General features: G+C 41.2%; 3 protein-coding genes across 12 annotated transcripts in view; 1 reads left to right on the top strand and 2 right to left on the bottom strand.

Moving 5' to 3' along the window:
- LOC131432674 (PDF receptor) overlaps nt 1-26,233 on the bottom strand; it is a 550,466-nt gene that overhangs the window by 507,103 nt on the left and 17,130 nt on the right. The gene's annotated exons all lie outside the window — the stretch shown is intronic.
- LOC131428840 (uncharacterized) lies at nt 12-653 on the bottom strand. The gene has a single exon (XM_058592897.1). It carries the CDS (start codon nt 651-653, stop codon nt 12-14), a length of 642 nt encoding a protein of 213 aa, XP_058448880.1.
- LOC131428839 (uncharacterized) lies at nt 22,357-23,379 on the top strand. The gene has a single exon (XM_058592896.1). It carries the CDS (start codon nt 22,357-22,359, stop codon nt 23,377-23,379), a length of 1,023 nt encoding a protein of 340 aa, XP_058448879.1.

Genomic DNA, 26,233 nt, shown 5'->3' with positions numbered 1-26,233 from the left:
AGTAAATCTTCCTAAACAACAGGACCAACAAGCTGTTTGTCGTTGATGGAAAAACCTGATGATGTCTTGCACGATGCATCGAAGACAACCCTGACCTTGCTTGTCGTACTGGATTCCTTGAATACAGCATGGTGGGGAAGATAGCAGTGCGGATTCACATCGTCTACTGGATCATCGAGCCTTTTCATGTGCGACATCTGTGCGTATTCGTCCGTGAATATGCAGTATGCGTCCTTGGTGGGTGGATCACGCTCTAATTGCCTTTCATGACTCAGGAAGCGACGTTCTGCGATGGTTCTGGATTCGCTGAGTTTGATTAGCGGATCACGGGTAAGTGGCAAACGAACGATATATCGTCCGGACGAATCGCGAGTGGTGGTAGCAGAAAAAAGTTCTTCGCACTGAGTTTCTTCGACGGAATGCACTGAGCGAGACTCGACGGCTTCTAATTCCCAAAATTTCTGAAGGGCGCTCTCCAGAAAACGATCAACAGTGGTCAGGTGACATGTACGAGGAACGATGGGAAGATCAATGGATACCTTTCCGGAAACAGTCCATCCAAATACTGTTTCAATCAGTAACGGTAATCCCTTGCCTAGGAAATGCTTGCTACTTGGGTGCAGCTTGTGGTAGGCTTCACCGCCGACAACCATGTCAATGTCGGACGGAATGTGGAATCTGGGGTCTGCCGAGGGTAACTATGGAATCTTCCAGGTAGATACATCAATCGGAACAGTTGGAAGACTGACCGTTGGTTTCTTGAGGATCAGGAACTCAAGCTTGGTGGAGTACGGAGTCACTCTCGATTTTATACATGCAGTAAATTGACATTTGATCTGCTTCGTGGATTCACCGATTCCGGCTACTGCGATGTCTACTTTGGTACGACGGAGGCAGAGCGAATTGGCAAGTTTCTTCGTAATGAAGTTGCACATGGATCCGGAATCTAGGAGTGCGCGTGCGGGGATTGCGGTATCGTTCTTGTTTACAACAAGTAATGAAACGGTTTCTAACAGGACTGTACTGTTCTCAATCTGAACTGGCAGGCTTACCGGGTTAGACGGTCCGGCGGTAGTCGACGTTGATGGACTTGGCTGTAATTGAGGGATTTCGGGCGTGGAGTGCATCTTCGACGGTGCGGATTCGTGTAATAGAGAATGGTGTTTCTCATGACAGCTGCGACAGGAAAACTTGGATATGCAATTTCTCGCTTAGTGTCCAGTACGGAAGCAATTCCATCATAAACGTTTCTGGGATACCAGCTCACGGCGCTGGCGGACGGGCAATTCGGAAAATGTTGGGCATTAGAAGAGGAAATGCTTCTCTGGGCAGGCGAAACACGGGGAAGAACTATTCTTAGGCTCAACAGTAGCAGCCTTGTATGCTGCCTTAAACGCCTTCTGCGTTGGATTCGGACCGGTCACCTTGGCTACAACCTGTTGTTGGGATCGGTACTGGAGATCGGTTACGACGGACGTCAGCATGCAGGCACGTTGGTAGAGGAATTCATTCAACATCTCATATGTTACGTTGTCGTCATTGCTGGTTTTCTCCTCCCAAGCACGTATCGTAATTGAATCAAGCTTATAGCTAAGGAGATTGACCAACGGAGTATCCCAATGATGGACTGGCTCGTCTAACTTCGCCAAAGCTCTGACATGTCGGTGGAAATCGTCAACCAAAACTTGGATTTCTTCACCGGCGGGAGATCATAGAGAGCTCGAAATAGCTGACGTTTCAGGAATCGCTTGTTGTCGTACCGCTTCATCAATGCTTCCCAGGTCGATGCATAGTTGTCCGTTTCTACATCCACGGACTCGAACGGCTTTCGGGCTTCTCCCTCCAGCGACTGCAACAGGTACTGCAGCTTCGCGACCGTCGGAATATCTGCGTTGTCATGGATCATCGACGTATATGTGCCACGAAATGCAAGCCAGCGTGACAAATCGCCATTAAATTTCGGCAGATCGATCTTGGGTAAGCGAAGATGGTACGACGAATGGTGAGCTGGTGTAATCATGGTACTATTTAACACATTTTGGCTTTGATCAGCAACTCGATTGGATAGCAAAAAACCTTTGATAGTGCAGTAGCGGGCTTCGAAATCCATGCGCTCTTCTAGATGAGCCTCCAACATCTCCGGTTTATCATACAACTCGATTTGTCCATGTACCTAAAGAAATTCGGTCCAGTGAATCTAGGCGAATCGGAATTTGGCACGCATCTCGATCTCGGTCGAAATCTGCCACAAACTTCTCCACTGCATCCCGAACCACAAGAATTCATTTTCCTTGGATCACACACTCCGACAGTTTCTTTTCTGTCTTGGTAGCCATTTGCATCACTTCACTTCTTCACTACCACCACTTGAAACGATTACGCGAAAAATTCGAACGGAAAATTTCGATAAATCGGAATGCTATCCGACACGGGTGCCGCCTTTACACGACACGGATTCAAAAAAACTGACACAATCGAACGGAAAATCCTTCCCATCGCGATATGACACTTTTTTTTCTTTCGCGAAACGACCGAGAAAGGCACAAATCGAACGAATTAATCCTTCTCGTCGCGCTTGTACCAATCTTCGTGAATTTACCACTTACCACCACCTCAACAAATCATGCAAATTTTCGTCGAAACAAGAAATTATAAAAATTCTCGATTCCAACGTGGCGCTACTCAACTGCGATGAAAGCAAATCGCGCTGAACAGCTTGGATTCACGATAGCGTCAAAAATGGCCGTCACTATAGGCACCTTAGGGGGCTGTGACGGGCAGCGTCTATGCCGTAGCGTCGCGTCAGCACAAAATCGCAATGGTGTACTCACCGCGCAAAGCCAACTGGTTGGGGTTTCCTCCTTATCCGGCTCGAAGGACCAAATGTTGGGGCGTTACTTGTTGTCCGGTATCCGAAGGATTTTCTTCCGTCTTCAGTTGGCGGCCCAGATGGCTTACATTGGTGATAACCGTCGATTCAATGCCGTTTTCTTTTACCCGGCTTGCACTACACTTAAGTCTTTTTTACCCATCTTCAGTAGGGTTGGTTTCACTTTTAAGGGCCCTTTTTCTTCGCTAGTCTAATTAGCACTACTAGCAATGATCTTTTTCACTGCACTTTGTGGAGGGTTGAACTACTGCACCTTAGAAATACTACCGAAAATATCGCTCGACAGAGGATATGCGCACAATACGGAACTAGGTTTACTACTGCCGAAGGATGCCTATTGCACAATCTTCCTCACACGGCAGACAGTCTATTGTATATGTGTAGTAGTTACTTCGATGTACGATCGTTAGCGCGATCACTTGCCTTTGTTGGTTCGGATATCGAATTCGTTTAATGTATCATTGTTTACACATTTTATGCGCGCATTCGTAGGGTGGTTCATATTATATTCGGGTTATAATAAGTAGAATTTAAGATATGGTTTCGGTTTAATTCACTTAAATGTAAGTTTAGGTTTTAAATATGTACAAGTTAAGTATCATCAACAAAGATTTCTTTATACTACCTGCCTCAATAGCTATGAAAGATTTTAACAATAAAATACGCCTTTTTTAAATAACGGTTTCTAAAAATGGGGGAATCCGAAAAAAAATTCGATTGCATTTGATAGCTTGTACTTTTTTATATAATATGAGAGAAAATTGGAAAACAGTTATTTTTTCTATAACATTTAAATCAAAATTTCGTGCATTTATTTTTGTACGTTATCATATAGCATCTAGCTTAGTAAGGAGGGTTAGAAAATGGAATTGAGAGTGTATTTTCATAACAAATATTTACAATCTATTCTTTGGGCATTTGTTGTACGTATAGTAAGATGTACCTTTTAAACTTTTTATCTTTCTAATAAAGAAAGGTTTTACAATTACTGTGAAAACTGACTTCTGAACAGAGGTCCGTAGAGCCGAATATCGTATACCAATCAAAAATGTTTGTGTTTGTCACATTTTTGCGCATGATTTTTTTCGGAGAAGATTTAACCGATGTTTACAAACTCAGTTTCAATGGGGATCTTAGCAAAATCTCCCAAATTTCATTTCAACAAATCAATTTCCTAGTGTTTCTTATAAGTGACCATGCAAAGGAAGGGGATTTTCCAAAACTTTTTAGTATCATTAATTGGAATAATATGTATATTAACGAGTATCATATTACAATGATGCCGCGTATTCTCTGGAAGGAAAACTTTGTTAGTATTTTTGTTTGTTTTGTTTTTCAGAGAAATGATGGGATCGGAAGGCATTAGAAGCCTTAAGGTGAAATGTAGCGTCATAAAATGCGCGCAAAATTTTATCCGCTTCAGTTGAATGAACCGTCGCACAAAGCATACCAAGAAAAACGGCCACATGGGTTTACCTCTCGTTATATTGGCTTGTAAAAAAGACGGGACGTAATGGATTTTAGAATTCTTCACACTTTGAATATATGCTGATTCAATCATCATTGTTAGTGATTACTCTTACACTCTTATTTTTGATATCTTTGCCAGTCGTTCACCAGGCCCTTCCCGCCGATGAGATAGAATTTACGTAAAAGTTTTTTTCGGAAGCAACTTTCGGAATTGTATAGCATGATGAGTCTAGAAATGTCTGTTTCAACGATAATGAACCGAAGACCAAACAGCCTCTGGCCTCCGGTGCCAGAAATCATCAATAGTTTAATAATTTCTTAGATTACATTATTGGAATACATTCCAATTATATCTAATAGTTCATCATACCATGCAGTTAGAATTATTTAGTGAATCTTTTCTCAAGCACATATTTGGGGCACGAAATTGAATATAAAGTTATTTCGTAGTTCCTTATTATTCAATCGATTTTGAAAGCAAAATCAAGCGTTGATTCATTGTATTTATAATAATTGAAAAACCAATGAATTCCAATAAGTTTTCCATGCTGACTGGCTCGAAGCTGGCCCTCAATGTTTATCACATTGTTTGTATAAATGACAGCTACTTAGAAAATAAACGATTTCTTACAATACTCATTTTATTGTATTCAAGTCGTTTTTATTTACACAAAACCCAATGCTGCATAAATTCGCGTCATTATTTTATATCTATTTTGTCGTGAATACGACTTACTTTACTATGGGGCGCCTTTTCAAAATTTACCCAATGCAAGAATGGGCAGAGATTTAACGCGAATATCTCTTGATGTACTTAATCCAACAACATAATTTCTTCTACAAGCTGTCGGAAATATGATCAGGAATTTGTGAGCAAATTTTCAACAGTGTTAGATAATCAAAATAACTGAAAAACAAAGTTTTCCAAAACTTTTGGAAATAATGAGGAAAGTTCATCACGCTTGCATGCCTTTTTCGCACCCGGACGACGGTTTTGATGTAGTCAGGTAGTATTTGGTAGAACTTTCTGGTAATTTGCTATATAAAATGGATAGCATCGACCCAGAAGCCATTCATAGAAGGTTCTTTTCAGAGCCACCATTATTTTATCATAAAGAACTACCCAACTAACCAAAAGTTCGGATGAAAGGGACTAATTTGGCTCAAGCAGCTCTCAAAGTTAATCAATAGCATTCTGAGCAGCCCATTTTTTAAGTAATTATCCACACTTGAAAGTTCGCGCGACGCAGCGGAACGAACATCTAAGCTGCTTCTAGAATACATTGTTCAGCTTCTATGAAGCGAAAAAGTTCACGCGGAACTTGTTCTGTACTTCGAACTGTCAAAAATTGCCACGTGTTTTCTTAAGCAGCTAGAAAGTTCACGCGGAACTTGATCTGTGCTTTCAGGTCTCAAAAGTTCCGCGTGTACTTTTAAGCAGCAAGAAAGTGGACTTTTTAAGTAATTGTGGAACTTCTGGTTACTTGGGTATACTAGTTATTTCGTAAAATTTAATTTAGTGTCAATATGTTTAATGTAACTAATCTGTACTTTAGTTTAGGTGTATAGTTTCAAATTCTATTACAGAAAAAGGGGAAATCTTGCACAATTCACACAATCGATCAACTAATTGATATTCGGAAGTATAAAGTAAAAGTGTCAGTTTTATTCGTTTTCACGACATCCAGTCAGGTCTCTGACATTAATCACTCGTACTTTTTTGCTCACGATATAATGCCACCGTGCCCACCGTGCATTTCTCACACCACCGCAATACGAAACAGCAGCGCGCAAGCAATAAAAAAAATGCAGAAAAGTTTATGTAAACTTTTTCTATTTTCGGTTGTTTTCGCTAAAATTTTATAGTTTTGAGTTGCATTTTCAGATTCTTTGTGAAATTCTGCTACAAATACTACTTTTCAGTTCTAAAACCATCCCCGAGGAACGGAACAGTGACCGTTTATACATTTCAAAAACCAATTACGGCTCGGCAAAGCAAAATTTCAAAATTCTAAGAATACTTAGTTATGATAAATTTGATTTCGAAAACTTAAGTGTTTTTGGTTTTTCGAAAATCGGTCTAGTTTTTGAATAATTGATCAAAAACGCGATTTTCGCATTCCGCTACATTTCACCTTAAGAACAGATCTTCTAAATTGACCTGCCTATTGAATTTCCTTGTATTATTTTCCCTGAATCTTGGAATGCATTTGTTTCTCGTTTCTGCTGCTTCTTCTGAGAACATTCCAATTGGAAGAATTGCATATTGTACAATAGCCACCCCATGCACGAGTAATTTGTGCACAGTTAGTGACAAAGCGTACCAACCATACAACTTATTGTGTAGTTCATGTGTACTGTTCGTAAATATTCCGAAAGGCACCACATCGATCTCCATTTTGCTGTTAATTAGTGATAGTATAATATAAAATCTTTCCAATAAATCATGATCCAGTCCTGTAATTTTAGCAACTATCTCTCTTCTTTAAAAAAAAACCGCCTCACAACATTACCGCTGTTTGAATCTCCTCCCCCTGGCCGAGGTTCACTGATTCGAAGACCCAATTGCTCTTGAAGAGCCGAACGGATAGATTGAAACTTTCCACGTTGGTTTCTTCAAACACAAACGATAAGAAATCTTGAGAAGCAACTCCATAGTGCGAATATACGCATGAAGCGGAGAGAGTCCGAATTGGGATTTGGAAGGATCATCATCCGAGTCTTCCGCTTCTTTTGGAAGATTAAGTTCCATACCGGATCGCCGACAAATGAAGCAAGCTTGTGAAGAAGTTCCCGTCAAATCGTTAATAACTTTCGTTTCTACCATTGTGAAACACATCTTTGTTGAGATAGAAACAGAATCAATTTTGGTAGGCAAAAGTTCATTGATCTCAGCGTTAATATCTGATAATACTCGATTTGTAAGTTGTACATTCTCCTTTGCGAAAACTAGTATAATTGGTCGACACAAAGAAACTGACGAAGGATGGTCGTTATTCCAAATTACGGCTTTGACGACACCATTTATTTCCCCTAATAAACGCACCATCGATACAGTAAATATGTTCAAATCGCTGTATTCGCGTAATTCCCCGTCTTCAGCTAAATCGATGAATAACTGCACGGAAAGAAACTGCTGCCATGATTAGAAAATCACGAAACCAATTATTTTAACTTCTCATGAAACCATAAGCAATAACTCTTCTCCCATGAAAATTAATCATGGTTCGAAAATTCGTTACTTGACGAATGTATTTGGAACACAATCTGACGAAAATCGGAAAAAATTGTTTAGCCACTATGATTAATTTTTTTAATAGATATTACAACACAAGCTGTATTGATTTACCTAAATATTTTAAATAAGACGATTTTGCAAACAATGTTTTGAAAACATAAAAGGGAATATCAATCCGTGGTATTTGCAAGAACTCGACATAGAGTTTCTTTTTAAGAGGTTTGATTCACACGTGGTTTGTCTAGCAGTTCGTTTAAGTGTTTAAATTCTGAAAAACAAAATCAAAACTGGAACAATAAACGAAAGTAAACACGTTATTTTAGGTTATCGTTTTTCAAAAACATAATATTTTAATTGTTAATGATTCTGATTTAAAGAAGTACGTCGTGCTGTTTTGCTATTCAAATGTACACCATTTGATATATTCGTTGGAATCGCGTAAAAAATACGTTCATCACTCCATTCCATTTAATTAATATTTGAAATCTTCATATTTTAAAACATAACGCCTGAATTTATGTTGCAAAAGTTGAGTTTTTATTGGTGGAAATTTCCTTCATAATGTAATTGAAAGCCTGTAAAATGTATTTAGTTTCAGAGACAAAGAATAAATTTTAGTGAGATGAAATTCGTCATAACATATGTCTACTTAAGATGACAGGTATTGCTTTAAATTTGTATTGAATATCGTACCTGCTATGATTCGAACTTCCATCAAATCCCCATTTCATAATTAAAATCAATATCTGCTCTTGATTCAATTCAATTGTGCAGTTTATATATATTCAAAAAGTCGTTCTGCAGTGTGGTCTACTAAATCCTGAAGAACGACACGAGCCTCTGAGGGTTTGACAGAAATTCCTTTTATATATAAAATACAAATATTATTGAATGTATTATATAACATTTATCTATAGAAGGGTAACAATTTTTTTGCATCCACGATTCTATTGTGGAGGATACAAATCTGCTCCTTACTTGAGGTTAGTAGATCGTACATCTTGACATTGAAACTTGCTGAAATTGTTTCTACAAATAAACGCCATCGCCTCTTCAGGTGTCAGCGGCGTGTCGTTGAACTAAATTTCCTCTGTCAAGAAATTTTCCTGAATTTTCCGTACACGATTCAGTCTCGTTCTTCGGCAGCTTTCGGAAAAAGATTTCGACTTTCGTCCTTTTTGTTTTTTTTCAACCATGAATTTCAATATTCCTTGAAGCCATTTCGCGTTATTCTGTTCGAATAGAGAGTAATAAAGCGAGCTCTTCGCCCAACATTTGACAAATTGTATTCGCTCTAAGCGCACTATCTTTTGCGTACTTACCGCACATACGGATGGAAATTTTTTCTTGATTATTTCAAAAGCAGGTTTCTCGCTAATTTCACTAATCCAGAATTGAACGAATTCTTTTCGTTGGAGTTCCATTATTTTGTGGTATGACAGTAATCAAAATCAGGAGTACCTTACATGTTGGAATTTGAAAATTTATGTTTGCAATCAAACAAGTGTATTGTTGCTATGGCAATTGCATATGCATTAGTGATGTAAACACATTCAAAATAACTTATTAAGCGGCCCATACACGCTCAGTTTTCCGGACAGTTTCTCGTGTGTGACGTCATAACTGAACGATTAACTGAAGTGACTGAAGAATTCATCCGGCCAAACGTCCGGTTTTTTTACTGAAGCTTTTGAGCTTAGTTTCATCCGATTAACTGATAGTTCTTCAGTTAATCGTTCAGTCCGTTAGTTTTCTTTAGATCAGAATAATGTGCCTCCATTAAAAAAAAACTGACGAAACAGACATGAAGACAACACGCAAAACTAACCACACTCGCTCAGTTCAAATAATCGTTCAGTTTTTTATTCAGAGGAAGGTTCATCTGAACTGTCCGGAAAACTGAACGTGTATGGGCCGCTTTAGGTTTCACACCAACATAACATAATCACACAAACTACGCTGAATGACCATCATTTGACAGATAACGTTATTGTAAATTTAAGCAAACCATTGGTATATGTTAAACAAAAACTTTATTCATCATGAGTTCGTTTGTGATGTGATCTTGTAAAACTTAATACGTTTTTTTTTCACCGCAGTCAATATCAAACAAATGAACACGCTTTAATAATTCAGTAGTACTGTCACGTGTTTTACTCGCGCAAAACGGAACTTTCAACGACTTTTTCGTAGTAGAACCCATGGTATGAAAGCAGGGTTGATAACCTTGTTAAAATTGTTTAAATAAAATAATCTTCGCTGTCATGCTATATTATAACGGACAAAAATACTTGCACGAAATTTTGATTTAAATGAAATCCTGTCGAGAAAACTCTCCCGGTGGTTTAGTGATATATATTGAAAATATAATTGAATACAACGTCGTTGAAAACACCTGAAGTGATGGTTTCCATCATATAAATACGGAACTAAAACTGTCCGGGGAAGTGATTGATGTTCATGGTGTCTATCGTCCACCGTCTTATGATTTTTACATGGTTCATGACAATATAGAAAGGTGGCTAAACAAAAGCTGTAGTAATCGTCCCTGTTTGATTTTCGGAGACATGAATGTCCCAATCAACTTATCTAATGACAAAGTTGTCTTGAAATATAAATATCTTTTGCAGTCTTATGGTTTTATGTGCTCAAATATGTTTATTACGAGACCCGTAAGCTCAAACATTTTGTATGTATGTATGTTATATGCACCATGTCCGATGCTCATCGTTTAAAAAATCATACTATTTTTAGTGATCTAAGCGATCACGTTGATGCTATTGAACATGTGCAGGATGTGAACACCTGCCTACAAAACATTATAGCAAAATATAACAATATATTAAAAGATTGCACCAGGGTAGTCACGAAGCATGCTAACATCAAAGACACACAATGTCCATGAATAAACTTTGATGTGTGGACGTTGATAAAAATTAAAAACAACTACCTAAAACGATGTCGTCGAGACCCCAATGATGTTCGCTTAGCGGGTTTGCTGAAACCTTTTCCTAGAAAACTGAACTTAGCTAAAAAGCGAGCAAAAAGGAGTTTTTTTAGAGGCTATTGAACAACACACCGCACTCAAGAATGTGGAAGAACATAAACCTATTAGTAGGTAAAAAGCAAACCAAATCAACTCCATCTTTGATTGTCAACGGAAATTGTATAACTGACAAGAAACTAATCTGTGAAGCATTCAACAAGCACTTTGTTACAGTTGGATCCAAGTTAGCAGAGAATATAACCCCATATGGGTCTTGTCCACTGCAACACATCGATCCAATTGCAGATTCAATTTTCCTCCAACCATCGTCGGTGAATGAGATTATACTTCTCATCAACGAACTGAAAACGAACAAAATTCCTGGCCCTGATCTTATTCCAGCAAAAATAATAAAAAAACAATTCCGAATCCTTTTCTCGGATCTTATCTGACTCATTCAACTTGATGATACAAGGAGGATTCTACCCAGACTGCCTTAAAGTTGCTAAAGTTGTTCCAATTTTAAAATCAGGTGACTCTGCACTACCCGATAATTACCGACCTGTAGCGACACTTTCAGTTTTTAACAAAATCTTCGAAAAATTGCTGATATGTCGTATAGGTTGTTTCCTAGAAAATCACAGAATACTCTATAGCATGCAATATGGTTTCCGAAGCGGAAGTAGCACAACCGTTGCTATAACTGAGCTCATAGATAATATTCTAGAAATAACGGACTCCAAAAGATATGTGGGTGCTTTATTTTTAGACTTAAAAAGGCCTTCGACACTCTGAATCATGAAATACTGCTCCATAATCTGGAGAAGTATGGAATTAGAGGGACTGCTAATACCATAATCCGAAGCTATTTAGAAAACAGAATCCAATATGTTTCAATCGATGGAGAAACAAGTTCTTCAAAACTAGTAAGCATTGGAGTACCACAGGGAAGTAATATCGGGCCCTTACAGTTCTTGCTATATGTTAACGATATAAGTAAGATTAATCTCTCTGGTATTCCAAGGTTATTTGCGAATGATACGGCCTTGTTTTATCCGAATGCCAATACAAGTTCTATTAAAACAAACATGAATAACGACTTGCTGATTTTAAAAGAATACTTCTCTAAAAATCTGCTCTCTTTAAATCTACAAAAAACTAAATAAGTCATGTTCCGATCACCTAGGAATGTTATTCCCACTCTTCCCAACTTAATTATTGAAGAAAATGTTATAGAAAGAGTGGAAGTTTTTAAATATTTGGGAATCCATCTGGATTCTACGTTGTCTTGGGAACATCATATAAAGGAAATCGAAAAAACAATCTCATCATTGTGCGGAATTTTAAAACGTGTAAATCATTTTCTACCATGGAAGACACTTATTCATTTCTATTTCGCTCATATTCATTCTCGCTTGAGTTACCTCATTGTTGTCTGGGGTAGAGCCTGCAAGTCAAAATTGAAGAGATTGCAAATATTGCAAAATCGTTGTATCAGAATAATATTCGATCTACCCTTTCTATTTCCTACAGTTCAGCTTTATACAGATCTTCCTCATAAAATCTTACCCATTCAAGGTATCTTCGATGAACAAACATTAATCTTAATCCACAACATAATACATAATCCGGAGACTTTTCACAACATAACACAAGGCAACTTAATCATCTTTAGCAATCCCGTGCATTTTCATATTTTGGTCAGAAACGAATTACATTCATTGGTCCAGCAATATATAACAAACTGCCCAGAGAAATACAGAACATTACACATCGTCACTCATTCAAATCCAGCATCAAAAACTACTTAAGAACTCGTATACGCCAATTACTAATCTAAGTTACTAATTATGTATTTGTGTCTTTTATTCCTACGTGTTATACGAAAACCGTTTACAAACAGCTAAATGTAATTGTTAATTCAACGCGTTAGAGTCACCTAAATTGTAACTTTTCTTGTTAATATATGTGCTTCTTAAAAAGGACAAATAATCCACTACAAGCACACTTTTCGTTTTTGTCATATTTAGTATAGCTCTCTATTGATTAATGTTACTTCAAGAAATTTAATATTTTCAGCCATTTTAGGTATAGTATAATAGTAATTCAATATTTGTTTTATAATTGTTGTTGCCAATGGCTGAAAGTGGTGCCCATTACCAGGGGGCTCTAACGCGAGCCTTTTGGTGTGGGGGAGAATGGAGGGTTAATAAAAAAATAGGAAAATAACTGTTTTCCAATTTTTTCTCATGTTATATAAAAAAGTACAAGCTATCAAATGTAATCGAAATTTTTTTTTCGGATTGCCCCATTTATAGGAACCGATATTTAGAAACGTGCCTAATCCACCTAGCAGTGAGATGAAACCTTTTTTATCATCCGCATGTGTTTTTTACATGAATATTCTTCAGTGTTATCATGAAATTATTTTAATGACGGTCGTTTCAAGCGGCAATTAAATGTTCTATTCACTCATTACTCTGTAATGTCGAAATTGTAAATTGGATCGAATATGAATCTAAACGTGTAATAATCGATTTAACATTTCATGTCGAAATAAGTTCCATTTTAGAGTTTACGGCTATTTACGGTGCTTTTAGGAACCAGCATGACCAAAACGATTCGTATGGCCATAAAATAATATGACGAATAAATTACAACAGTTTTGAGTCCAACTTTGAAGCTTTTTTGGATTGTCATCTTCTATATCGATATGAATTTTAAAAACTCATCAACCTGTAATTCCAGAATCGGATAAAATTCATTAATTGTGTATGGGACCATAAATCTTTTAAATTGAACTTTTGTTTTTGAAATTCGATTTGGCCTTTTGTTTTGAGAAAACGATTGAGCTTTGAGAAACGATTCGATACTGGAACCGAAATTCTAAAATCGGTGTAGCCGAAGTCAGTTAAATCAACCTCAGGAGCTGTATAGTGAACATTTGATTCAAACTGTTTGAAAATCAGTGTAGACATCTTTGAGAAATCGTAGTGCGAATTAAATTTTTGGGTACCTTCCGAATCGAAAACTGAATACCGCTAAAACTAAAATAAGTTTATTTGTTTATCGACTATCCAAATCTACAAACCCGATAAACCTAATAAATTTATGTGAAATTGACATTTTTATACTAATCACCCTGTATCACCTAAACCGGAAGTTGGATCTGACTAAAACGCGAGATGTTTTATAGGATTTTAAGACCTCCTTAGAGTTTATTTGAATCTTAGATCGGTTTAGCCATCTTCGAGAAAAATGAGTAACACTATTTTAATTTCGTTTCACATATCGTGTTTTTTTCGTAGGTCCGGAATCAGAATTCACATTTATCACACACGCATTAGCTGATCTCGACGAACTGATTCGAATGGTATATGGGTGTTATGCTCTTCCAGCATTAATTGTTGTAAGTAGTTTAAATCAATATAATTATGGAATTGCTTTCAACACGAAAATGCTGCCATCATCTGGTTTACATGTGTCATATTCGAATAATTATGTTGCCAAAACCGATCCAAGGCAAAATTTCATGAAAAAGTATGCTGTACACAGTCTTTTTAATACTTAGAAACAATTGTATAGAAAATCGTGTTCCACGTTGCTCCCAAACATTACTTTGTCATTCAGCGCTCAAAACTCTTACTACTGGAATAAGGCGAAAAGTCACTTACACAATAAAACCGATATCTCCGTTAAAAATGTATGGATTTCGACAATCTATGGCTTGTTGGATTCATTCTGTGCGGAATCTGAATCTAAAATAATTTTTTTTAAGATCAATTGTGACAGATATTGTTAAAAAACTCATCCAGATTTTGAAATAATTTTTTAATTCATAGTTTGTTTTAGGACCACCCTAAAACCACTATGGCCGAAAAACGCAGTTTATTAAGTGCAACTAATGTGCCGAAGGCTTCAAATCTCTTAGGCCAATAATGAAAGCGTAAACAATTGTTTTACTGCTAATTTTGCTTCAAGGACCACTGTGCAGTGGCAGCAGTCCCTTGTTTTAGTTCTACACTGGACCCTTGATAAGATTTGCTTCTATGAGTTTCTATTTTAAATAAACACAGACTTTCCTAGGAAATGGTGCCAACTTGGTCAGTTTTTTTGCGAAAATTCAAACAGATTTTATAAAATTCTTGTTAAGTGTGTTCATGACTGTTTCTTATGAATTTAGTTGTAGTTTTCGTCATCATCGTGCATTTGTTGTTTTTTTTGTTTATTTCTCAGTATTTTATTTTGTTTATTTTTTGGGAGCAGGGAAAAGCCCGATGGAGATGAAACTTGGCAATCTCTCTCTCCAGCAGGCATGAAACCAGATTACAATGATCCAACAGATACAATAAGGCTTAACACTAACAATAAAAACTTATAATTAAAACTACACCTATAACCCTATATCTAGTTGATGACACCAAGCACTACAGGGCAACAATAGTGTTCTTGCTTCACTGGCGGAGAAAAGGGGATAGGTAAATGGATGATGAAGGTAGGTGAAGGGGGTGGAAAGTAAGCGTGGTCGAACAACGGGGTTAGAATCGGCATGTAGATCTAATTAGGGGTCGAAAAGATGGTGGAAGACGGAGAGAAAGACGGGGTTAGAATCGGCATGTAGATCTAATTAGTGGTCGAAAAGATGGTGGAAGACGGAGAGAAAGACGGGGTTAGAATCGGCAAGTAGATCTAATTAGTGGTCGAAAAGATGGTGGAAGACGGAGGAAAGAAGGGAGTGCGACCGGGTTAGTATTTGCAAGCGAATCTGATTAGTTTCCAATAGAAATAAAGAAGACGAAGAAAATGAGAAGAGGAGCGAAAGGGTTAATATCATCGAGCGAATCTGAGTAGTTTCCAACGGTGATGAGAGAAATTTTTGTATTTTTGTTCAACCATCACTAGGTTGAACAAAAATACAAACGGTTACAGACAAAACCTGATCCAAAGTTAATCTGACAAGTGGCAATGAAACAATCGTTTGATCATATTTCGGGATAGATGAAAGTCGAAAACATTGGAGCAGCTATTGAATGTCCTGCACATACTGGAAAATGGTTCATTGTAACCATAATTTGTTCGTGCAATGGGTAAACTCAAGAAACGATGAGAGCGTAGATTACGTCGATGAATGTCCAGATTAATCAATTGCAGAAGTTCGGGACAATCGATACGTGATTGTAATAAATCAGCAACAAAAACGGATTTGGAGACATTCCTACGAACAGATTGCAGATCCAGGTCAATAAGCTTACAACGATCTTTGTAGCTAGGAAGATTAGTGGGATCCCTCCAAGGTAAATTGCGCAGAGCGAATCTAACAAATTTACGCTGGATAGTTTCGATGCGTGCAATGTCGATTTGATAGTGAGGTGCCCAGACAACAGCTGCATACTCTAGGGTCAAACGGATAAGAGCGCAATATAATGCCTTAAGACAGTATACATTAGTAAAGCTCTTGGTAACACGAAAGACGAAACCCAAGAGCTTGGAGGCCTTCGAAATCACATTATCGATGTGACTTTTGAAGTCCAGTTTGGAATCAAGAATGATACCCAAATCCTTCACGGAAGATTCACGTTTCAGTATATTGTGCGAGATGCTATAGTCGTAGGTAATCAGTGAGCGTTTACGAGTAAACGACAAAACGGTACACTTCGAGGCATTCAAAACCATTCTATTATCCTGACACCAGTTTGTGAATAAGTCTAACTGTGACTGCAAATATATAGTGTCTTCTTGACCTTTAACTAAATAAAATAGCTTGAAGTCGTCTGCGAAGGATAGTTTGTGGCATTTTAATATGAAGTTGAGATCATTGAGGTAGAGTAAAAATAAGAATGGACCTAAGTGACTGCCTTGAGGGACTCCAGAGTTGAAAGCGAAAGGCACTGTAATGAAGTCTCCAATCTTTACAGACATTTCGCGACCAATTAAATACGACTCGAGCCAGTTTAGCAACGATCCACTGAAGCCAAGTCTATTGAGTTTTGCTACTGCTATTTGGTGGTTTATTTTGTCAAAGGCTGCAGAGAAATCAGTGTAGATTGCATCAACCTGTAGGCGTGCTTGTAGAGATCGAACTATAAAAGAAGTGTAGCAGAGTAAGTTTGTTGCAGTTGATCGTTTCGGCATGAATCCGTGCTGAGTTTCTGAAATGTAGTTGTTGCTGTTGCGTTTCAAGAAATCCAGAACTATAGTTTCAAATAATTTAGATACGGCACATAGTGCAGCTATACCACGATAATTGGATACATCGGCTTTATTTCCCTTCTTGAAAACTGGGAAAATAAATGATTTTTTCCAAATATTTGGAAATGTTCCTGATATAAGAGAAATATTGAACAACATCGACAGTGGAATAAGAAGACTCTTTGAGCACTTTTTTTTAATACTAATGAAGGAATACCATCCGGTCCAGCTTTGGAAGATGATTTCATCTTAATACGCGCTTTTTCAATCATAGCAGGTAGTTATGAAAGGGTGAGAACTTGTTGGAGAGCGGCTAGGAACATTGATAATAGCTTTGGAGATCTGATTACTCGAAAGAATTTCATTGGAGAATACACTGCTGAAATGTCGTTGAAATAAGTAGCAAATCTCAGATATCGCAGATGATTCAACGTCATCAAGAAACATCTGATCGGGTAGTCCTGATTCTTTCCTTTGTTCGTTCACGTGGTTCCAAAATCTTTTAGGGTTGATTTTTAGATTATTTTGTACTCGAAGGAGGTGAGCATCGTATAACATTCTGTTCAGTCGTTTATAGCGGTTGTTAAGGTAGATATAGTGAGATCGCAATTGAAGCGAAGGCCGTTTGGATAATTTTCTTAGTGCAGACCGTTTAGCGCATTTACAACGTTTCAAGGTCGGATTTGCCCATGGGGGATGTATCGGTTCACGACGATTTTTTTTGGTATAAATTGATCGATGGAGTACGAGATTACATGAGACCATAACATAGCAGCAGAGTTGCAGTCGTCACTAGAAAATAAGTTTGTCCAGTTCAACGACAGCAGAAACTGGTTCATAGCATCGAAATTTCCATTTTTGAAATCGTAGTATGTCGCTTCGGAAATGGCATTGAAAACGACGGGCGTGTCTTCTGGTACAGTGATTTGAAGGGGAGGGTGGTGGCGACAAGTTTTAACTAGTGGAGAAGGTGCAACGGTTATGGAACATTTATCCGATAATTCATAACTGACAAAACATAGGTCCAGAAGCCGATTGTTGCTGTTGTAGTTATTGTTCAGTTGAACTAACCCGGCAGTATTGTAATCGTCCAGGAGTCGTGATGTAATATTCGTTTTGGAAGAAGATGTAGCATCTGGGTGTAGATATTTACAAGAACCGTGAATCCATTTATTGCCTGGTAGATTAAAGTCTCCCAAAATAACGATTTTGTCGTTTAAACTCATTCGATCGCTTATCGACAAAAGTGAACATAAGTGTTGTTCAATCATGTCAAAATCATTCACGCGATCAGGCGGAAAGTAAAGTACACACATGTATAACGTATGATGTGAGAACAAAAGAGCAATCCAAACTTGCTCAACATTGCCACAGTTTGAAAAAGTTATCAAGCGCGAATTGAATTTGGAACGACAAGCAATTAAAATACCTCCGCCGCTCGTTTTGCAACTGTTAGTTTCGTTCCGGTCTTGTCGGTACACAGAGTAGGAACTATCGAAAATCTGCTTGGATAACGTGTTATCATTCAACCAGGTTTCAGTGAAAGCATAAATATCGTAAGCAGCATCGGAACAGGCGAGATAGTAGTCAACAAGAGAGCGATTCATTCCACCAACATTCTGGTAGTAGATATTAAAGCCATTCCATTTGGCCAGAAATTATAAGATGTGATAAGTTGCTCAAAATCTTGCGGAACACTTAATTTAAACGAATTAAATGACAGTGACCTATCCTGGTGCTGACTAACAAGCTTAAAGCACAAAATGTCGCTACGGTTGCAGGTAGTTCGATTTTGAATGTAGCTAATAATATTCTCTTCTGTTTCACTAGGTAAAAATTTAGTTAAATAGTACCAGTGTCGATTGATAATGTTGCTTGGTGTCTGGTTTGGAACTACTAGAAGAGTAGTATTTTGTGTATTAATTGAGGCCTGCGTGCTATTGATCATAGGTGATGGGCTATGCGTAACATTAGAATTTATCTGTCCCTGACTTGTAGGAGCTAAATGGAACTGAATGGGGCCTACATATGGAATGTTTGAGATAACAGATATGGGTCTGGAACCACTAGATGATACCATAGTGCTTGTAGCATAGGAATTTGTGTAATCTGATTGCGATGAGATGAATCGGTGTCGTGGAATAGTATTCATTTGCGACTTAGGTTCGGCAAGTCCATGGCCATGGAATGTACTCACTGTGTTGATGGTGCTTGCTGAATTTATACTGGTCACAGAGGCGATATCGGTTGGCGGTGGTTGTGGAATTAAATTGACAGTGCTTGTAGCGGACTGTGTTGAAGCGTTGATATGATCATATGTAGGGTTGGTAGATATGGAAGTGATGCTTGGCGGTGACAATAAGACGGTTTTAGCGCTGCAGGTAGCGATAGGTGCTGGATGTACTATTGTAGCAGCGAATGATGGCGACGGTAGATCAGTATTGATGTTTTCAATATTCATAGCAGTAGCTGGTGGCATTGGTGTTGTTGTCGAAGTAGCAGTTTCATCAGTGGAGAAAGTTATCAAATTAGCCGAATGATTGTTTATATTCGGATCTGAAACGAGTGGAGTTATAGTATTTGAAGTAGAAAGGTTTGAAATTGGAACGTCGACTCTCGGAATTTTTTCAGGTTGCGATAACGATGGTCTGCTGATACTGCTAGTTCGAGGTCGTTTATTTGTATCTTCCATTATAGATTCAAAATGATTGGTTAGGTTAAGCTGTAGGTCATCCAGGCGTTCGAGAAAAGGAGTGCTATCGTTGACATAACGTTCGGCTGGGTCACGTGAAACAGATCGATGTATACAGCTTGATCTGAAACATTGGAGTATGAGCGGCAAAACGACTGCAATGTATCCGTCAAGGTTCCGATCATTTTCAAGGCAGAGGTAGTACGATGGAGAATCAATTGTATAGTTTCATCGGACAACTCGTTGCGATTGGAAACTTCCCGGCACGGTCTGCATAACTAAAAAATTCCAGCACATTCTTGAATGGATTAAGCTAGCGAGTTGTTTAAATTGACGCACTTGCCGTGGAAACTTTTAAAGCAGAAACGGCAAACTATTTTGGTACCTCGGGTACTAGAAGAACCAAAACAAACGACGGCATCACATTTGTTCTTCACAATTGTATTGGTTGCGGCGTACGATAAATGTCAAATAAATACTCGCTCGAGTGTGTGAGTGGTAGCAACCTTGACAAGCGTAACAAGAACTGCTGTCTTCTGAGTACCAACGAATAATTTATTCAACAATATCGCACTATATGTCCAGCAAATCGGTAGAAATATGACTCGAATGCAAAATAGGCGTTATCACACTGAACGGAGCGGAAAAACTGAAAGTTTGCGGTAGTTTAACACTACATACATACATACATACATACATACATACATACATACATACATAATAGTCACGTTGACTACATATGCAAGAAGGCAATGAAGGTGATATTGGCGTTATCTCGGATTATGCCCAATAATTCCGCGATTGTCAGTAGCAAGAGGAGGTTACTGGCGAGCGTGTCATCATCGATCGTACGATACGCAGCTCCAGCGTGGTCGATGGCATTGACAACAGCAAGGAACCGAGCCCAGTTGAACCGCACTTTCAGACTGATGGCAATGCGCGTGACAAGTTCGTACCGAACAATATCGTCAGACGCTGTGCACGTGATAACCGGAATGATCCCCATCTGTCTGCTACTGGAAGAGGATAGCCTATGCTACAGGGATCAAGGCACAGGAAGAGCCCGGAGCAGAGAGAGAGCCAATACGCTCACTAAATGGCAACAGCAGTAGGACAACGCGGAGAAGGGAAGGTGGACGCATCGATTAATTCCTAACCTGTCGGTTTGGACAACTCGAGTGCACGGCGAGGTAAACTTTCAACTGACGCAATTCCTGTCTGGACATGGCTGTTTTAAGCAATATTTGCACAGATTTGGCCACGCAAGGTCGCCGTTGTGTGTTGAGTGCCAGGAAGCAGAAGAAACGCCGGAGCACGTAATATTCAGCTGCCCACGGTTTATCCAACCGCGTAGCGAAATGACTGCCATCGTTGGCGCCGATGTCAGTGTGGAGAACATCGTTCAAAGGATGTGCAGTGACGAAGGAAAATGGAACGCGGTGAACCGGACAGTTGTTCAGATTATGTCCACACTGCAGAGGAGTTGGCGAGAAGAGCAGCGTCAAATGACCTAGGTGAAAAGACGAAAAATGCCGGACTGTTTTTGGCACCCTAAGAAGACGGACGAAGCGTGTGGAATGTGGCTCGGTTTTCTGGACAGGTTTCTTCGCCGGGAAACTCTCCGTCGGGTAGGCTAGACCTACCACCGTGGGCTAGTTGAGTAGGCTCGTCGTAAACCGGTTTCGGAACGTCGGTTTCGAGAGAACTTCCAGCGTCGGGAAACTCTCTGTCGCGGTAGGCTAGATCCTTCGGCGGGGACTAGTCGAGTAGCCACCACAACACCGACTTGTATCGTCGGGGCGCCAGCCAACCAGAAGCTATGCTCAAACTGGAATCGCTGGACCGACCTCGGCACTCTCTCGTGTGTCCCGAGTGGTGCAACAGGGTACTCGGTGTCGGGAGAGCCTCTTTCGCCGGGGAACTCTCCGTCGGTGTAGTCTAGATCTTTCATCGGGGATTAGACGAGTAGATCGTGGCGTAGCACCGTTAAAATAGTCGGGGCACCAGTGAACCGGAAGCCATCCTCCAACCGGCATCACTGGATCGACCCAGGCATCCTTACGGTCGGGCCGTAGACGGGTATCGAAAACGTCGGTTTCGGGAGAACTTCCATCGTCGGGGAACTCTCTGTCGGTGTAGGCTAGATCCATCACCGGGGACTAGTCGAGCAGACGCCACAACACCGATTCGAGTCGTCGGGGCATCAGCGAACCGGACGCCATGCTCCAACCGGAATCGCAGAGCAGACCTCGGCACTCCTTCGGGTGTCCCGCGTGGCGTAAAAGGGGAAACTCTCAGTCGGTGTAGGCTAGATCCATCGTCGGGGATCAGTTGAGTAGTGCGGCGCGACGTAGCGGCGTTGGGCTGTCGAGGCGCCAAAGGTGGATCGAGAGGGATAAAGATAGAAACTCAGGAGCTCATTTTCTCCCAAACGAAGAAGTGCATGAGCACAGCCTCCCCCGAAGTATTGAGCTTAGCTTAGTTCCGGGGGGATCAAGGCAAGATGTCCAAGGTGTTTTAGTGGGTAAGGTTCAACCAGTCCCACTCGCTGGTTCACAATAGCGGTAGCTTGACAACTACTGAGCGCGTGAACTGGGAAAGTACATAAGTAGGTATTTCACCTTGTAAAAAAAAAACATACATACATACATACATACATACATACATACATACATACATACATACATCATGGACTTTGGACATCGAGCAGGAGCTTGTAAAGGCCCCGACAGATCCAAAATGTGCTGGAAATGTGGAGAGATGGGTCATGTTGCGAGAGACTGCACGCAAAAACCGAAGTGTATGCTTTGCACTTCGGAGGAGGGAGATGATCATCAGACTGGTAGCTTCAAGTGCCCTGCCTACAAGAGGGCGACTGCGGGCCAACAGTAATGGAGATAACCCAGATAAATCTGAACCATTGTGATACCGCACAGCAACTGTTATGGCAGTCAATGACAGAAACGAAGTGCGATGTTGCGATAATCTCAGAGCCGTATCAAGTTCCCCCTGATAACGTCAACTGGGTGTCAGATAGAACAGGAATGGCCGCGATACACGTCATGGGAAGATTCCCTATACAGGAAGTGGTCGAGAGCGCAAGTGAAGGCTTCGTGATTGCTAAGATTAACGGCGTCTTTGTATGCAGTTGCTATACCCCTCCGAGGTGGACAGTGGAGCAGTTTAGCCAGGTGCTGGAACAATTGACCAATAAGCTAATCGGACGAAAACCAGTAGTCATAGGAGGAGACTTCAATGCCTGGGCGGTGGAATGGGGCAGCAGAGTAACCAATGCAAGAGGATACATCCTGCAGGAAGCTTTAGCAAAGTTAGAAGTACGATTGTGTAATGAAGGCTCCGTTGGTACATTTCGGAAAGACGGTAGAGAGTCGATCATCGACGTCACGTTCTTCAGTCCTAATCTGGCAGCAAACATGAATTGGAAAGTGAGCGAGGAATACACTCATAGCGATCACCAAGCGATACACTATCGCATCGGCCAACGAATCCCAGTGGCGACAAGGAGAAGCATTACCGATGGGCGAAAGTGGAAGACGAAAACCTTTAACAAGGACCTCTTTATTGAGGCACTTCGACCGGACGGCGGCGTCGATAATATCGATGCGACCGAACTGAAAAGAAGAATGATGATGGCTTGCGACACCACAATGCTGCGAAAATCGGAACCAACGAATAGCCGCCGCCCAGCTTACTGGTGGAACGAGACGCTCAGTACGTTACGAGCTGCTTGCCTCAGAGCCAGGAGGCGGGCCCAGAGAGCAAGGACAGAAACAGAAATAGAGGAACGCAAGTCGGCTTTTCGGGAAGCCAGGTCCGCTTTCAAACGGGAGATTAAGCGTAGCAAATCAAATTGCTACAAGAGACTGTGTCGAGAAGCAGACGCCAATCCCTGAGGGGACGCGTATCGAGTCGTGGTGGCGAAAATTAAGGGTCTGTCCACCGTAGCTGAAATGTGCCCGAACAAGTTGAAAGAGATCGTGGAGTGTCTCTTCCCGAAGCACGACCCGACTACTTGGCCACCAACACCGTATGGCGAAGAAGAAGCCGACTCTGTTGATCGGCAAATTTCTAACGAAGAGCTTACACAAGCCGCAAAGCGACTGAAAGCCAAGAAAGCTCCAGGCCCGGATGGGATACCAAACGTGGCGTTGAAAACCACGGTTCTTCGTTCAAGCACTTCTGTAACACATGTTCCGAACTGTGTTACAGAAGTGCTTGAACGAAGGCAACTTCCCAGACATGTGGAAGATCCAGAAGCTGGTGTTGCTGCCGAAGCCAGGTAAACCACCGGGTAATCCTGCCTCGTATAGGCCTATTTGCCTGCTGGACACACTTGGGAAACTCCTGGAAAGAATTATTTTCAACAGGTTGATGAAATGCACAGAAGGCGAACGAGGATTGTCGAACATGCAGTTCGGTTTTCGTCAAGGAGTGTCGACGATTGATGCAATCCGGACAGTGCTTGAGAGCGCTGAGAAGGCGTCCAAACAGAAGCGAAGAGGTGACCGATACTGCGCCGTGGTTACAGTGGACGTGAAGAATGCTTTCAACAGTGCCAGCTGGGAGGCCATCGCCACAGCACTACACCGAATGCGGGTCCCAGATTATGTTTGCCGAATCCTAAAGAGCTATTTCCACAATAGAATCCTGGTGTACGATACGAACGAAGGACAGAGGTCAGTGCGAGTGACGGCGGGCGTCCCTCAGGGATCCATTCTCGGTCCGACTCTCTGGAACGCTATGTACAATGGGGTCTTGACACAGCAACTTCCCAGGAAAGTGAAAATCGTGGGCTTCGCGGACGACATATCGTTAACGGTGATGGGCGAGTCTCTGGAAGAAGTAGAGGCCTCGGTGACAGAGACGATAAGCACGATTGAGGGCTGGATGAACGGAGTCAAGCTACAAATAGCTCACCACAAAACGGAAGTGTTGTTGGTGAGCAACTGCAAGTCGATCCAGCGTATCGAGATAGATGTAGGGGGACATGCGATTTCAACTAAGCGAGCTCTGAAACTTCTCGGAGTGATGATCGACAACCGGTTGATCTTTAACTGCCATGTCGACTATACCTGCGAGAAGTCCGCGAAGGCGATAAATGCAATAACGAGGATCATGCCAAATGTCGGTGGCCCGAAAAGCAGCACAAGACGTCTGTTAGCTAGTGTATCATCGTCAATACTACGGTATGGTGCTCCTGCCTGGGGAACAGCATTGAAAACGAAGAGGAACCGTGAAAAGCTCAACAGAGCATTCCGGCTTATGGTCATACGAGTCACGAGCGCCTACAGGACAATATCGTCGGAAGCAGCAAGCGTTATCGCTGGAATGATCCCAATCTGCATTACCCTGGCGGAGGATATCGAGTGTTATCAGCGTAGAACCACCAGAAACGTGCGAACGATGGTTCGAATCGATTCGATGGCGTAGTGGCAGCAGGAGTGGGACAGTACGGAGAAAGGTAGATGGACTCACCGGCTCATTCCACATTTGTCGCCGTGGATGAATAGACAATACGGAGAGGTAAACTTCTACCTAACGCAGTTTCTATCTGGCCATGGTTGTTTCCGGAAGTATCTGCATCGGTGTGGTCACGCCGCGTCTCCATTTTGTCCGGAGTGTGAGTATGTTGAAGAAACGCCAGAACATGTGATATTCGATTGTCCCCGGTTTGCGGAAGTACGTAGGGAAATGCCTGCTCTAAGGGTGGATAATATATCTGAGGAAATGTGTCGTGAAGAAGGCACGTGGAATGCAGTAAACAAAGTGGTAACACAGATACTCTCGGAGTTGCAGCGAATATGGAGAAGGGATCAGCGAGTAAGCGTCGGATCGAGAGAACTTCCTTCGTCGGTGTAGTCTTGATCCGTCGTCGGGGACAAGATGAGTAGACCACGTCATAGCATCGTAAGGATACAAGTATCGAAAACGTCGGTTTCGAGAGAACTTCCAGCGTCGGGGAACTCTCTGTCGCGGTAGGCTAGATCCTTCGGCGGGGACTAGTCGAGTAGCCACCACAACACCGACTTGTATCGTCGGGGCGCCAGCCAACCAGAAGCTATGCTCCAACTGGAATCGCTGGACCGACCTCGGCACTCTCTCGTGTGTCCCGAGTGGTGCAACAGGGTACTCGGTGTCGGGAGAGCCTCTTTCGCCGGGGAACTCTCCGTCGGTGTAGTCTAGATCTTTCATCGGGGATTAGACGAGTAGATCGTGGCGTAGCACCGTTAAAATAGTCGGGGCACCAGTGAACCGGAAGCCATCCTCCAACCGGCATCACTGGATCGACCCAGGCATCCTTACGGTCGGGCCGTAGACGGGTATCGAAAACGTCGGTTTCGGGAGAACTTCCATCGTCGGGGAACTCTCTGTCGGTGTAGGCTAGATCCATCACCGGGGACTAGTCGAGCAGACGCCACAACACCGATTCGAGTCGTCGGGGCATCAGCGAATCGGACGCCATGCTCCAACCGGAATCGCAGAGCAGACCTCGGCACTCCTTCGGGTGTCCCGCGTGGCGTAAAAGGGGAAACTCTCAGTCGGTGTAGGCTAGATCCATCGTCGGGGATCAGTTGAGTAGTGCGGCGCGACGTAGCGGCGTTGGGCTGTCGAGGCGCCAAAGGTGGATCGAGAGGGATAAAGATAGAAACTCAGGAGCTCATTTTCTCCCAAACGAAGAAGTGCATGAGCACAGCCTCCCCCGAAGTATTGAGCTTAGCTTAGTTCCGGGGGGATCAAGGCAAGATG

This window comes from Malaya genurostris, chromosome 2, assembly GCF_030247185.1.
Source record: "Malaya genurostris strain Urasoe2022 chromosome 2, Malgen_1.1, whole genome shotgun sequence".
Classification (NCBI taxonomy): Eukaryota; Metazoa; Arthropoda; class Insecta; order Diptera; family Culicidae; genus Malaya; species Malaya genurostris.
Note: the sequence above shows the minus strand (reverse complement) of the source record. Positions and strands in the feature narration are given on the sequence as shown.